This window comes from Plecotus auritus (genome assembly GCF_963455305.1).
Source record: "Plecotus auritus genome assembly, chromosome: 10".
Classification (NCBI taxonomy): Eukaryota; Metazoa; Chordata; class Mammalia; order Chiroptera; family Vespertilionidae; genus Plecotus; species Plecotus auritus.
In genome coordinates, this window is record NC_137785.1 from 20,260,972 (window position 1) to 20,276,098 (window position 15,127).

General features: G+C 55.7%; 1 protein-coding gene and 1 pseudogene across 11 annotated transcripts; one reads left to right on the top strand and one right to left on the bottom strand.

The window, feature by feature from the left end:
- The first annotated feature begins 1,342 nt into the window (after positions 1-1,342).
- On the top strand, positions 1,343-4,097 carry LOC308235942 (cytochrome P450 2F5-like; annotated as a pseudogene). Its single transcript has 5 exons — positions 1,343-1,394; positions 3,138-3,267; positions 3,452-3,527; positions 3,699-3,794; positions 3,846-4,097. The product of its transcript is annotated as a cytochrome P450 2F5-like (transcript).
- Positions 4,098-4,159: 62 nt separating this feature from the next.
- Positions 4,160-13,498, bottom strand: EGLN2 (egl-9 family hypoxia inducible factor 2). Of its 10 annotated transcripts, none has more exons than XM_080645901.1 (7): positions 13,277-13,351; positions 12,771-12,915; positions 11,125-12,215; positions 5,880-5,999; positions 5,325-5,461; positions 5,069-5,136; positions 4,160-4,805 (listed from the first exon to the last, which is right to left on the bottom strand). In XM_080645901.1, the coding sequence occupies exons 3-7, from the start codon at positions 11,965-11,967 to the stop codon at positions 4,750-4,752; spliced, it is 1,224 nt and encodes a 407-aa protein (XP_080502027.1). In that variant the 5' UTR covers positions 11,968-12,215; positions 12,771-12,915; positions 13,277-13,351; the 3' UTR covers positions 4,160-4,749. The 10 variants fall into 10 exon arrangements, with proteins under 10 accessions (XP_080502027.1, XP_080502028.1, XP_080502025.1 ...); XM_080645902.1 differs by having other exon boundaries at positions 12,771-12,831; positions 13,277-13,350; XM_080645899.1 differs by having other exon boundaries at positions 12,771-12,936; positions 13,277-13,348.
- Between the last annotated feature and the right edge of the window lie 1,629 nt (positions 13,499-15,127).

Here is a 15,127-nt window from a genome sequence, read left to right on the forward strand (position 1 = left end):
ATGTCTCTCTCTCTCTTTCTCTCTCTCTCTCTCAAATCAATAAAAACATATCCTCGGGTGATGATTAAAAAAAATTTAAGGCCCAGCAGTGTGGCTCAGTGGTTGAGCATCAACCCATGCACCCAGGGGACAGTAGTTGTATTCCAGGTCAGGGCACATGCCCAGGTTGCGGCTGGATCCCCAGTAGGGGACCTGCAGGAGGCAGCCCATGGATGTTATCTGTCATAGATGTCTCTCTCTCTCTCTCCCTCTCCCTTCCTCTCTCTCTAAAATCAATTACAAATAATAATAAAAATAAAGGCCAAGTGTAAGATACAGCAGTGCTAGGGCTGAGAGGTGAGATGCCCTTAGATTGGGGAATCGGGAAGGAGCAGTCACAGACGCCCCGCCCCGCTCTCCTGCCCCCCCGCCCGCCCCCCTCAGACCAAAGGAAATCAAATAGAGGCAGGGCGCAGGCACTGAAGATCAAGGGCACGGTGACCACAAGAAGAATCCCAGCGCTGCTGTTGCTACTCCTGCTGCTGGCGCTAGGCAGGCGAGGTTGAAGTGCGAGCACTGACAGAGAGCGCCCTCCCCCCCACAACCCCCTCGCCCCGCCCCACGCTTCTTCCCCTGCTGGGGAACTTGCAGCAGCTGGAGCTCGGACAGACCTTGCCCTCGTAGAGGCAGTCCTGGCAGTGGGTGCTGGTACAGAATTCTGGATTCGCGGAGGTGGGGCTGGGAGCTGGAACTCCTGGTTCTCCGAATGAAGAGAGCTGAGGGATGAGTCCTGGGGAAGGTTGCGGCCTTGGAATCTGGCGTTCAGAAAAAGGTCACTGGGTGGGGCCTGGACTTCTGGTAGTTTGGGAAGAGGAGCGAGGTGAGGTGGGGGGAGTCGGCCTGAGCTCCAGGTTAAAGGCGGAGTTGCACTACCCTATCCCCAACTCCATTCCTGGACCCTGAGGGAGGAGCCTGAGCAATCGGTGGAAGAGAAGGGAGCAGAGGTTCTCCTGGTTCAAGGCTGGGGTGGGGAGGGGGGGGGGAAGGGGTGGATACTGAGGGCCCAGATGCCTAGTTCTGTGGGTGCAGGGGACTGGGGAGCTGGACTTCTAGATCCTGAGGGAAGAAGAAAGAGGGAGCCTGGACTCCTGGGTCTGAGGGAAGAAGCTGGCGATGTGAACTCCTAAGCCTTGAATGAGAGGCTGAGACGGGAACTCCAGTGTCTGAAGCAGGAAGGAGCTGTGGGCGGGCTCTGGGGTCTGGGGGTGGCGGGGGGAGGAGCTCCCAAGGACCCGCTGAGCGCCGCTCCTTGTGGCTCTGGCCTCAGGCCCGGTTCACAGTGCGGCTGGGCCCGCGCCCCGCAATGGTGCTGTGCGGCCACGCAGCGCTGGGGGGCGCATTAGTGCTGCCCGCGGGTACCTCCTATGGCCGCAGGGCCATTGCAGTCTTTATTTTTTTGGTTAATCCTCAACCGAGGCTATATTTCCATAGATTTTTACAGTGGAAGGGAGGGGAGACAGAGAGAAACATAGACACATCTGTCGGTTGCCTCCCACAGGAGCCCCCACCAAGGCCAGGATGGAGCCTGCAACTGAGGACTGTGCCCTTGGTTCGGGACCCTTCAGTCCGCAGGCCAATGCTCTATCCACTGAGCAAACTGGCTAGGGCCATAGCAATCATTAAACGCTTTGCAGAAGCGTGAGGTTCAGGAGGCGGAAGAGCAGGCCTGGGCATCCGGTCAGGGTGATAAAGGGGAGGGGGGGGCGCGGGAGAGTGGGGCGAGGCCTAATAGAAAATCAATGTTAAGGAGCGCAAATGGTGAGAAGGTGGGGCGGAGCTAAAGTGTAGGGTCCAGTCCGGGGGCTGGTTGCTCCAGCAGCAATACAAGAGCCAGAGAGAGCAAGCTTCGGTCAGGGATCGGGACCAGCAGAGGTGGGGCCAATGTGTAGAGAGGGCAGGGAAGGCTGGGATGGCAGCCAAGGGGTCTGGAAAGCAGCTGAGCCAAGGGATACCTGGGAGTCCGCCTGGCTGCCAGAGGGTCAGGGTCAGCTCCCAGCCCGCCCCCTTCTGTCCCACCCCCAGGCATCCGGTTTCCTTTCTTTTCAAATATATTTTCATTGATATCATAGAGGAAAGGAGAGGGAGATAGAAACATTAATTGGCTACCTCCTGCATGCCCCGTACTGGATAAGAGCCAGCAACCCGGGCATATGCCCCAACAGGGAATAGAACCAGTGACCTTTTGGTTCATGGGTTCATGCTCAACCACTGAGCCACACCTGCCAGGCTAGGCATCGTGTTTTCTATGGGGCGGCCCTGGAGGACACTGAGCAAATATGCATTAGAAGTGCTTAAACGAGTTGGGTACCCGTGATGGAGGAGTGTGTCCTGGAGGTGGCTTGTTTGCTTGGCGAATTTGAGCCACCATTGCTGCAGCCTGTTCAGAGAGGAGATGGGCCTGGTGTAAGTGTAGCCAATGGTCGGAAGAGGCTGCTGAATGGAAAAAGCCAGTTAAGTCCAAGAGCTAGCTGGAGGCAGCTTTATAATCTGGTTGTGTTCTCACTACCAGGAGCCCTGTTAGAACCTGGCGGCTACTAGATAATGCCTGGGTTTCTAATGTTATGTTTCCTGCTCTTGGGGAACCGCTATGACTACAAAGACCCAGTTTCTGAGGCTCCCGGACTTCAATGACAACTTCTGCATCATGAGTTCCAGATGGGCGAGAGGGCCAGCCCAACAATCCTCGGGAGCCCAACCTATGCCAAATCCTGAGCACATAAACCTGCCTAGAGTGGATCATTAGAATAGGACTGAGAATCTTGGAACAGGAGTTACAGAATGTATGACATCAGATCCAATCTCCCTGGAGGGAAATTAGTTTTCTTGCTCGTCCTATTGAGATCCTGTCCCCGAGGTGTACATTTTACCCTCCCTCCTGGACTGGCTCCCTGGCCTACACCACCGGAACTTCAGGTCTTCATCTCTGAGCAAACCCGGTGGCACCTGGGGGACACGGCAGCCTGGGGAGCCCTATGATTTCATGGATTGCTTCCTAGGCCAAATGGATAAGGTGCAGGCCCCTGCTGTCCTAAACTCCATCCATGCCACCCACAAGGAGGCACCTAGCACTCAGCAGTACCCCTCTCCTCTGTTCGCAGGAACAGAAAGACTCAGTTACTTCCAGGAGGAAACTTTGTTGATGACCACACATAACCTTTTCTTCGGCAGCACAGAGACCACAAGCACCACCCTGACCTACTGGCTTCTCCCCTTCTCTAGTTCCCAGAGGTGGCATGTATGCCAGCAGGAAAGCCCAAGTTGAGAGGGTTAGGGTTTAGGAATGGCTAGGGGTGGAGTGGGGTGTGTGTGTGGCTCACACTTCATTGGACCCAGCCCACGTGCAGGGGAAGCTGGACACATGGTAGGTCTGGCACACTTCCCAAGCCTGCCATACACCAACACATTGTTACAGAAGAGCAAGGGCCACCCTTGGGACTGTCATGTGCCTTACCTGCAACACCCACCTGCACGGCCACTTCCTGCCCAAGGTGTTCACCGAGCCTGCGGATTGTGCACAGGGCTGGGGAGCTCCTGCTGACTGACAGCACACGTGAGCCTATGTGCAGCCCTGGGAGCAAGAAATAAAGCTCCCCTTCCCAGTGGCTTCTACATGAAAGGCTATCGCACCAAGTTCATGGGCACTTGCACATTCCCCTTAGGGCACCTTCATGATTTCTCTGCTTGTGTCTGCACAGGGGACCTTATCCAATTTGAGTCCATACTGTTTCAACTCCACCAACTTTCTGGATAAGGGCGTTTCTTCATGCCCTTTGCCCTAGTTATGGGCCACACAGAAAGGGGGCCAGCTTGGGCAGAGCCTAGATACATGGGGTGTTTACCCTGAGTCTGTGTTCCCAGGAAAGTGGATGTACTTGGGTGCAGGCCTGGCCTGATCAGAGATCCTCCTCTTCTTCACCACCATTCTGCAGCAGTTCTTCTGCTCCTTATGGGGAGCCCCACCAACAAAGACCTCACCCTGCAGTGCATCAGGCCTGGGTAATGTCCCCCACCGAGGCCCGACTCAGCCACTCTCAGACCTTCTTACCCCCTTTGTTTAACAAAGGCCCTGAATTACAGATGGAGACATGTCATTGCCAAGAGGAAGAGGGGGAGTCAGATATGTGCAGCTCTGAGGTAAACTTTTATTTCTTGGCTGACAGGACTTTAACACCCATACTCCTCCCAGCACCTTTTACCTGCCCAAGCAGCGGCAGCCTAGTCCAAAGGGTGCCATGGCCAAGAGGGTTGGGAGTCATTTCACATTCTAAGCTGGAGGAGTGAGGGGGCTTGCAGATACTCCCCCCACAAACCTTTGCCAGCAAGAGGCCATGACTCACCTCAATCCCAAATCCTGCATCCTGGTGGGAGGTGACAATGCCCCCTTCCAGCTCTCCCCATCTGAGAGGGGCACGACTAGACAGGGCAAGACACAGGTCCCAGCTCCAGTAATGGTAGCCCCCCGGCACTGGCCTTGCCCAGGTCACAGCCCCAACTCCCATCACAGGGCAGCACAGGTCTCTCCTCTGCTTGGTCCTCAGCAACTAAGGGAACCCTTCACACCAGGCAGGACATAGGCAAAGTCGGAAGCAGCAGCGGTGGCGGGGTAGGAGCAGGCACCAAGACTGGTAGGCCGCTGGCCAGGGAGCACCAGCCCAGGGCTCTCCTGAAATCAAGGCAAGTTGTCTGTCCATGCAGCTCTGGGGCTGACCACTAGGTGGGTGTAGTCGGCTGAGATACAGGTACTTGAACACCTTTCAGTCCCGATGCTGGTGGGAGGGAGGGGGACAGGAGATAATGAGTCAACAGGGATAGGACTAAGAGGCTATGAAAAAGCTGGGAAGAGGAGGAGAGGACCAGAAGAGATGGGGCTCATGCAGGAGAGTGGCTGACTTGGGAAGGTGGGCAGAGGTAAGGAAAAAGGCAGCGGAACTTAGTAAAAAACGGAAGTGGATGAGATAGCTTAGAGCCCTGGTGAAGTTGTGGAATAGGAAGGACTTTTGGGAGGGGACACCATTTGGGAAGCAGGTACCTAGCTGATACTTGTCTTTGGCTGCAGCTCGCTCCTTGGCGTCAAAATACCAGACAGTGATGGCGTACCTGAGGACCAGAGCAGTGCCGGAAGGCAGTTAGAGATCACTTTTCTTCAGTTCCAGCCACCATATCCAGTGACACTAGAGCCTACCCTGAGCCTGGTTCTGTTCCCACCTAGGTCCCCTCTCAGTACTTCACCATGTCCTAGTCATTCGGGGGTATTCCTGAGCATATCCCAGAAGTATGGGTCATACCTGGTGGCATAGGCTGGTTTCACCTCATGGGGGTTCCGCCGGTCAGACCAGAAAATGAGCAGCCGGTCAAAGAGTGGCTCAATGTTGGCTACCACAGGCCGGCCCTCAGGGAAGATCTGCAGCAGGCCGCCATGCACCTGAGGGCAGACCAGAGGTTGAGGCAGGAGGCTGGCACTTACTGTCCCAGGAGCCCACCAGGGGCATAGCAGTTGCACACAGCACTCCCTCCCACCATTCAGCCTCTTAAACATGAATGCCAACCTAGAGTCTGCATCACCATGGAGATGGGCAGGAAGCTACTAAAGAAGACAGGAAATAGAGGGGAGGAGTCATTATGCCAGGGCCAGGGCCGACTGCACCATTCCTCGAAGGAGGGGCCTTTGCTACCACACAGCTGGAAAGGAGGTGCCATTCTCCAGGAGGAGCCAGGGGCCAGATTGCCCCACCCCCATGTGGGTAGAGAAGAGGAACCAGAGAAGGTTAGAAGCTGAGCTGCAAGTGGAAACCCAAGTGGATGCACACCATACCACCCCCATCCCCACCCCCACACCCTACCTTGATGTCCCAGTTCTGATTCAGGTAATAGATACATGTGATGCAGCGCCCATCACCGTGGGGATTGTCAACGTGCCTCACGTACCCCAGCCCATTGCCTGGATAACACGCCACCATGGCCTGGCAGAGACAGATTGAAGTAGTTTACTGGGGCTAAGCAGAGACATTTGGGGAAGCAGCCATTACCTCCTCTTTCTCAACTCTCCCTGCTCCTCATCTCTGATTCAGGTGTCCAAACTTTCACCTTTTTTAGCCAAGCCCCCATCCACCAGAAACCACAGCTCCAGGGCTTCAACAGCCCATCACACACACACCACCACACCACACCACACCACCACCACCACCACCACCCCCACCACCCCCAGAGCTGGCACCCAGAAGGGCTTAATGAGGAACTGAGGGTTTCATTTTTAAAGATAACCAGACCCCACCTCAGACATTTCAGCAGAATAAAACCAGTGTCAGCGTTTTCTGGCGTGCAGCGAAGTGGCCTCATAGCCCACACCAGGGGTTCTCGCCCTTGGCTGCAGTGGAACCACCTGGGACACTGCCAGGCCTACCTTAAAAGTTCTCATGTATGCGGAGCCTGGAATTTTTAAACGTTCCCCAGGTAATTCTAATACACAGCAATGCTGAGAACCACTGCGCCTGACCACAAAGAATGCCTGCTAAGTAAATTATGTCTCCTACATATTTAAACAGGTGTTAAAACCTAGAGTGTGACTAGAACCTGAGATCTAATCCCAACTACAAGGATAACTTGCTGGGCAACCCTAGATAGTCCTATCACCTTAGCAGGCCTCAACTGCCTCATCTATATAATGGGGCTAATAATACCTGCTCTGTTTACAGCACAATGGCATTAACCCCTCTGAGAATCTAACTTTGGAGGTTCCTGACCACACAGATCTAATAGGACTAATTCAAGGTCTTGTACAGGTTTTTGTGTGTACAGGGCTAGCCACAAGGTTCTCACCTCCTCTCCCTGACGGCTGCCCCTGCCCTGGCCAGCCCTGACCATGCTGAGCCCTGAGCCAGCCACTTAGGGCCTGTTTTTCTCATCAAGGAGCTGAGGAAAAAGGTGGATGTGGTGTGAGTAAAGGGCCCAGGTGTCCCTACAGACCTAACACACAGGTTCATTTAGAGCTGCCACACGAGCTGGGATGTGAGGGGAAGGGGGAAGGGAGAGTGGTCTCAGGTTCCTCATCCATGACATGGAACTGACAGCTCCTTCACAGGTTGTTGTGGGAACTGAACAAGACATAAATGAGAAGGCACCCAGCATGGTGCCTGCCACATGATAGAAAGCCAAAGCACAGGCTGAAATCACATTTAAAAAAAAAGTCCCAGTCCTACCCTCTGCCCAAAGCCACTAAAAGGGCTGGATGAGGCAAATAAGGAAGCACTGACACGAAGACCCTCCAGCTCCTCCCCAGCTCGGGACCATCTGTCTTGACATCTCGACTCAGAGGCCGGGTGAGACTGCTGGCTGCTACTCCCACTAACACTAGCTGAACCTATAGGCCACACAGGGGAAGACAGCCCTGAGATAAACATTCCTGATCAAAAGGATCAGTGGTGCCCTGGCCGGTTTGGCTCAGTGAATAGAGCATCGGCCTGCGGACTGAAGGGTCCCAGGTTCGATTCCAGTCAAGGGCACATGCCCAGGTTGCAGGCTCAATCCCCAGTGGGGGGCATGCAGGAGGCAGCCGATCAATGATTCTCATCATTGATGTTTGTCTCTCCCTTCCTTTCTGAAATCAATAAAAATATTTAAAAAAAAAAAAAAAAAGGATCCGTGGCTAGAATGTCGGCCTGTGGACTGATGGGTCCCAGGTTGGATTCCAGTCAGGGGCATGTACCTTGGTTGCAGACTCAATCCCTGGCCCCGGGTTAGGGTGTGTGCAGGAGGCAACCAATCGATGTATCTGTTTCTCTCTCTGTGTCTCTCGCCCTCACTTCCATTCTCTCTAAATATCAGGTGAGGATTGTCAACAACAAAAAAGGATGTGTCTGATGCTAAAACAGCTTGCCGAGGCCTCCTCCCAACACATCATTCCCAGGGCGCACCCAGCATGACTGTAAACCACTCTGCATTGAACATATGCACCTGATCCACCACAGCACCTGCCCTAGAAGAGGCCAGAAGAGCTGCCACCAGGTAGGGTAGGCCATCCAGCAGTGGAGAGCACTCTTCTTTCGGGTGGCACTGGGGCACAGCAGTGAGCAGGCCCAGGTTCAGAAGGAGTACCTTCTTTGCACTGTTCACTCCACACACATGGGTCAGCGCTCTGAGCAAGCACCTCACCAGGAGGAAAGAGCAAGCTGTGGCCCAGGTGGCCGGGAATCAGTGAGTCACTGTTTCTATTTCTCTCTCCCTCTCCCTTCTTCTCTGGAATTAATAAAGATATATTTTTTAAAAAATACAAATTCCTGACCACAGCCTCCAAAGACACCAACCTCAGCTCACTCTGCTCCAACCTCTCCGGCCTCCTGACTGTTCTCTGACCAGGCCAACCCTGTCCCCAAGGCCTCGGGCCTGCCTGGAGTACTCTAGCTAAAGGCACCTGGGCTGATTTTCCACTCCATCCCTCCGGAGTGGTACTTGTTTACCTAGTACTGGCCCAACAGGCAGCCCCGTGGAAGCCCCAGGGCCAGCCTGTCTCCCCAGTGCCCAGAAGGAAGCTGCTGCCTGAAAGCACTCCTCTGGGCCTCAGAGCCTTCATGCCTCCTGCCTTGTGCACCTCACACAGGACCTCCCACCATGGAGCAGGGACACCCCCTGGAGTCTGGCATGGAATAGGACTTGTACACGAAGGCTGGGCACAGAAACAGGCCCTTTAAGGCCCCACCCTTCTCCCCACATATACACACACCATAGGGAGTGGAGGATGGAAGCCTACTCTGGCCCCAGAGAAGCATCTACTTCCTCCCCCACAAGGGAAAGGGACAACAAGCAAAGTGACATGGAAATGTGGAAATCTGTTCCTCACCCTTCCACCTCAGGGAAGGGACAGCTGGGATCAGAGCCAGGAAACTGAAGAGTTCAAGACTATTGGTAACCACATGCCCAGAGCCCCTCCACACACTCACACACTCAAATCAGAAGCTGGAGACTGAGCCAATGACAGCAGGCCCCACCCCCAAGCTGCTCTTAAAGGGGCAAATCAAAGCGGCCAGGCCCTCTCTGGTAGTCCCTGATGCCAGTGGGAGTCAACTCTCTCCCACCTACAGGCCAACTGAGCAGAGGGACCAGAGAGGAAGAGGAGGGAAGACCGGAGAACACAGGAGCTCCACTTAGAATGATCCAGAGCAATCAGTGCCCCCATCACCACTGTGGCCACCCATCCCAGCACCCTACACCTCTTTCTGCAGAGCCTGGGGAGGGAGCCCAGGTATTGTCCTTGAAAGCTGGAAGCCTGCAGTGGTTGTCTCTTTGGGGCAGGGGAGGGTCTGAGAGGAGCTCTCCTCCCCTCCCTTCTCAGTCTAGCCTGGTTTACCTCCCAGGATAAAACTTCCCTGGTTTACCTCCTGGGAGTCACCCACCCACCAATTCTAGCCAGGGCCCTGTCTACAATCACATCCAAGGCACCAAACGGGAAGAGATCTGTCCTTTCTACCCCGCCTCCCCCCCTAAAACATCACAGACTAGCTGGAGGCTTAACCTCGTTTTCCTATCCTGTGGATGAGAAAAGGCTCCCAGCAGTGTCCTACCCTGGGCCATTCAGCTCTTATGGTTTAACCCCCAACCTGTAAGGATGGGGAAACCTGATGTGAGGCTGCTGAGCACCCTGTGGTCAGGGAAACTCCTGCTAATCTCTTCTGCGAGCCCAGGGAGGGGCCGCCTCTGGCTCTCCAGCTATCAAGTAACAGGAGGGAGAGGGAAGTAGGACAAGTTCCAGCTGGGGTGGAGAGGATACTGGCCTTGGCCCCAGGGGAGCCCTGATTCCGGAGCGAGCTCTAGCCTGAGAGGGAAGCTGCACAGAGGCAGAACTGGAGATGGGATCTAAGAAAGAAGGGAGGGGACATCAGGAGCACAGCCTCATGCCCAAAGGGCAGAATACAGCCAGCCTGTGCCATCAGCCAGGCATCACTGGTATTATGCAGTGGGCACTCCCTACAGAGCCTTTTCCAAATGACACCAAGACTTGGGCTCAAGGCCAGGGCCCTCACACCCTCCATGAAGAGAACTATCGTGTCAGCAGGCCTGAAAGGCCCTATGGACCATTGTCCAGTGCAGAGCTCCTGGCCCAGATTCCAGAATGGGCAGCTGGAGGCCCAGGAGGCCCTGAAAACTGCCCATGAACTCCAACCAAATCAACATTGTTCTTAAGAAAATAATGTAAAATGGCAGATTCTCAAAAAGGCTCAGGGCGCTAAAAAGTGTTAACTACTACTCTAAAGAAAAGAGGACCAAGAAGAGACACAAAGGCAGGTAGTCAAGGAACAGATCAGAGCCAGACAGGGATACAGTGATGGGCAGATAGGATGAACAGGGACTAGGATGGGGTGAAATGGGAATGATGGGGCAGGACCTCCATCCCAGTCAGCACATAGCTACCCAGTGCCACCTCCAGGAAGCTGTCCTTGATGCAGATACCACACTATGGCACACAGAGCACAATGCAGTCCAGCACCAGGAGCAGCAGGCAGCACCTCCTCCCTCAGCCTGGCACTGACCTCACTACCTACTGCCACCCTCCACCCTCCAACTCCTGGTTCTCCTGGCTGGGAGACTGAGTGGACGGCCAGAGACAGATGGGGACAGAATGGATGAGACAGACAAGCCAGCGGATAGTGATAGATGAAAGGATGGGGGACCAGAAAAAGATGCAGACAGGGACAGGTGTGGATAGACAGACGAAGGCAGGAACATCTATATGGACTGTTCTTGGTCTGGGGCCCATGAACAGACATCAGGAGCCTGTGAACCCCACCAGGGCCCATGCACATGTGTGGGGCTATGAATGTTAGCATCTCTCAGGTTCTTTAAGAGAATCCCTGGTAAGATCAAAAAGCACTGCGGCTACAGGCCAAAACCCTGGTTTATAGGTGCACAGCTATGGCCCACAGGAAGAAAGCACACAGATCTCTAGAGTCCCCATAGGGAGTGAAAGCCCAAAGCAAATTCTAACACCCCCTCCACTGAAGCTGCCTAAACCCTTCTGTGACCCCAGAAGTGTCCCCAAACGCACTGGTGCTCAGAGGATGAGGCATCCAATCAATGTGTGCTGGGCAGCCTTACCTTGGTGCGCCCATTGATGACGTAGTTGCCCAGCCGCCCAGTGCAGTGTCGGATCACAGTGTCCACATGGGCCATGAGGGCCCCAATGCTTCGGCAGCCTGGCTCGTGGCCTTCCACCCAGGCAATCTGGTCCCCACGGATGCTGCGTGGTGGGATAGCCCGCTGGCTCACTAGCTGCCCATCACGCAGGCGCCCACCCCGCTTCAGGGCCTCTACCTCAGCCAACACTCGGCCACCCAGTGCCGCCCCCAGGAAGCTGTCCTTGACACAGATGCCATAGTACCGCATGCAGGGCACGATATAGTCCAGGGCCAGGCGCTCAGGTGCAGCAGGAAGCTCCTCCGCCCTCAAGCGGGCACTGGCCTCACCACGGCCATGGCTATTGCCATTGCTGCAGCCCAGGCCACCCTCCCCCTCTGCCTCCTGGTTCTCCTGCCTGGCCCAGGGCCGCCTGCTGGGTGCGGGGGCATCCCCACCATCCTCTGCCCATTTCCGCTTGGGGGCCTCAGGCCGGGCGCCCTGAGCTGCCAGTCGCTGGCACCCCCTGGTGACCAGTGCCGCAGCACCCTCACTCTGCAGTGGCTGCAGCTCGCCACCACCCTGCCCACCAAAGCCCTCCAGCAGGGGGCTGGCTGAGGTGGAAGTGGCTGTGGCTCTGGGGATCCCACTCCCTGCTGAGGCCTCAGGAGATGCTCCTGGACGGTGGTAGGAGGGTAGCAGGGGACATGGCAGGTAGCTCTCCACCCCCATCCTGGACCGGCCAGGCTCCAAGGGCTCTGACACAGAACCCGACAACTGAGGGAGAGCCTGACTCAGGGACTGGTGCTGGCACGGGCTGTCCATGGTAGCAGCGTCTTCATCCCCCTGGCATGGAGGGCACGGCCTGGGCCCATGATGCCACCCTCCTCCGCTGCCTCCTTCTCCTCCACTTGATGCAGCTGGGGGCCGGGGCGGCAGGGCCGGCCGGGCCTGGCGAGGGGCAGGGTGAAGCAGGGCAGGTGGCAGCAGCTCTTCTTGTGCCCTGGGGGTGCTCGCTGGTCCCCAAGTCCTCTGCTGTCCCTAGGGTCTTGGGAAGGGACCTGTCAGGGTTACTGGAGAGAGATAAAAAAAGAGAGAGAGAGAGAGAGAGATATTTGAGGAGCTAGAGGCAGCGGCTGGGGAAAGGGTGAAGGATGGAGGAGCAGTAGAAAGGCAGAGAAACTTGACTGTTGAGACAAAAAAAACTGAGCCAACTAGGGGGGGAAGACCCTAGGAATTTGGGGGGAAAGGCGGGTCACTGACAGATAAGAGTCAGTGAGGACAGGTGGAGGAGTAAAGCTGGGTGGATGACCCAAGACAGAGGACTGCGGTGGGGCAAGGGGAGAGAAGCTCAGACTGAGACAGACAAACAGAAAAGAGGGAGGGGCCTGAAGTAGAAAAGGACCGTGAGAGTGGGGAATAGAGACCGATAGGGGTGATCTGCCGGGCAGTTCCAGAGAGACACACAGGGAATGTGGGGGTACACAGGCAGAGGAAATTGAGGAGTCCAGAGACAAAAAAGTACAGGAGGGGTGGAGGGGAGGGGGAGGACAGAGAAAAACCGGAGAAAAGCTGGGAGGGAGGGCCTAAGAGAGCCGGACAAACCGGGGTGGAGGGGTCGACCTTACCCCAACGAGAGGAAGCCTGTTGGAGGCTGACACACATCCAGACGGAAGGGAGGTCCTGAGACTGACGGACGGAAGGGAGTCGCAGGAGAAGGGTTCCACAGCGACAGAGAAGGGCGGATAAGGGTTCACGCACTCGGGGACCGGACTAGGGAAAAACGAGCGCCCCCTACCAACCAACTCCCGTCGGTGCGAGCACTGAGGCCCCGTCGGGGCGCAGCTGGCGACGGAGGTAGGGCCTGAGGCCGCTCGGACCCCTGCCCACTCCCCTCCCCCTCCGCCAGGCTCGCGCTCCCCGCTGCCACCTCAACCACCGCCACGGCAGGCACTCAACGTGCCTGTCGCGCGATCCCTCCCCCACGCCCCACCCCCATTCCTCCCTCCCCAGGGTCGCCTAGCTCCGCCACCACTGGCCGGAGCACGCCCCCACGCCCTGCCCGGCTCGCGCCGGCGCCCCGACTCCAGCGCCCTCCCCGCCCCGCTCCCTTCGGTCCCCGAGCTCTCCTCACCGAGCTTTTTCCTCCGACCCCGGCGCCGCCGTTTGTTCCAGCCGCCCTGCGCCGCACAGCTCGCCATACCCCGCCCCCACCGCCCCTGACGCTCCCCCACCGCCCCTGACGCTCCGCCCCCGCCTCTCCGGGTGGGTACGTGACCGCACCCGGGCCGAGGAGACGGTGCGCAGGCGCGAGCCGCGCGAGGCGGGGCATGGGCTTTCAGAACAGCCACACTCTAAAGAGGGGAGGTGGGCCGACCGACACGAGGCTCATTTGAATTCTACGCCCCGCCCCTTTTGCGAGAGCGGAGGCACAGGATTAGAAAGGGCTGAATGGGGAAGTTTCTGCAAACATTATGCAAAGGACACGGGAGGGGTATGCAAATAATTCTATTTACATGGACAAGCCCATCTTCTCAGAGCCGAGAGCGCTGCGGAAGGAGTAGCGGGGTGGGGATGTGCCACGCAAATCATCGATGTCATTTACAGCTCCACCTTCTCACAGCTCAAGAATAGGGATGAGACATTGAGTAATGTCGGCGCAGGTAGTTGGGAAATATATGTAAATTAATACGCCAGCAATAATTTACATAAGGCCTTTATATAACGGAGGAAAACTGCGTGCGGAATGTCCTTGAGAGGAGGGAGCTCGGACTAGAAGGGATGTGCAGACATATGCCCCACTCCACCCTGTCCCCTCGAGACAAGTGTTCGAGTCAGAATAAAGTAACCTAGGAAAGCCATGCAGCGAAGATATTTGCATGACAGCCTCGTCTTTCAAGAACATTTTAGGCGACTGAGCCTGGGAGGATTGTGTTGGGGGCTGTCACCCACCCAGACGGAAGGGAGGTCCATTTAAATGCCCCACCCCCTCCGCCTCGCCTAGGTGGAACAGAGACGCAGGCCTTCCCAGTGTGGGTGAAAGCAGACTTGAGTGTGGCTAAGCAGTTGGGAGTGTACGGAAGGGACTTATCTCTGGCAGAGCATGAGGTGTCCTAGGTTCACCTGAACACAAGATAACATACTGGACTGGATTCAGTATGCACGTTAGTCCAGGTTGCACAAAGCCCCACATACACACAGAAAGGGTTCATGGTCACATATAGGTGTATCAAAGGAGTCAAATTCACATCAAAACACACAAAGACCGCCGGGCATGGCTCAGTGGTTGAGCATATACCTATGAACCAGGAAGTCACCGTTTGATTCCTGGTCAGGGCACATGTCCAGGTTGTGGGCTCCATCCCCAGTGAGGGGCGTGCAGGAGGTGGCCAATTTTCTCATCATTGATGTTTCTATCTCTCTCTTCCCCACCCCCCCTTCCTCTCTGAAATCAATAAAAAATATATTTACACACACACACACACACACACACACACACAAAGACCTAAGAGGCACACGTGCAAGTCAGACACTGCCCAGGCTTTCAGGCATCAGGCATGTATAGGTATCACCCACAGGCCTGAATTTTTTTTTTTAAATATATTTTATTGATTTTTTACAGAGAGGAAGGGAGGGGGAGAGTTAGAAACATTGATGAGAGAGAAACATCAACCAGCTGCCTCTTGCACACCCCCTACTGGGGATGTGCCCCCAACCAAGGCACATGCCCTTGACCGGAATCGAACCCGGGACCCTTGAGTCCGCAGGCCGATGCTCCATCCACTGAGCCAAACCGGTCAGGGCAAGGCCTGAATTCTTATTCATTTTGTTCAATGTCCCAAACAGTCTCATGAATACAATCACTGAGGACACAGAATTATCACAAACAGTGTCACACACACAAGCAGCACATATTCTGACAGATACCATCAGTAATGGCACAAACACAGGGACATCGGTGTTATTTATGTAGGCCTCCAGTGCA

Coding starts and splice junctions, on each gene's coding strand:
- EGLN2 (XM_080645903.1), bottom strand. CDS start 11,967: ATGGACAGCCCGTGCCAGCACCAGTCCCTGAGTCAGGCTCTCCCTCAG. Junction 5,462..5,879: donor ATCAGAACTGGGACATCAAG/GTAGGGTGTGGG, acceptor GTCTGCCCTCAG/GTGCATGGCGGCCTGCTGCA. Junction 5,137..5,324: donor AAACCAGCCTATGCCACCAG/GTATGACCCATA, acceptor TCTGGTCCTCAG/GTACGCCATCACTGTCTGGT.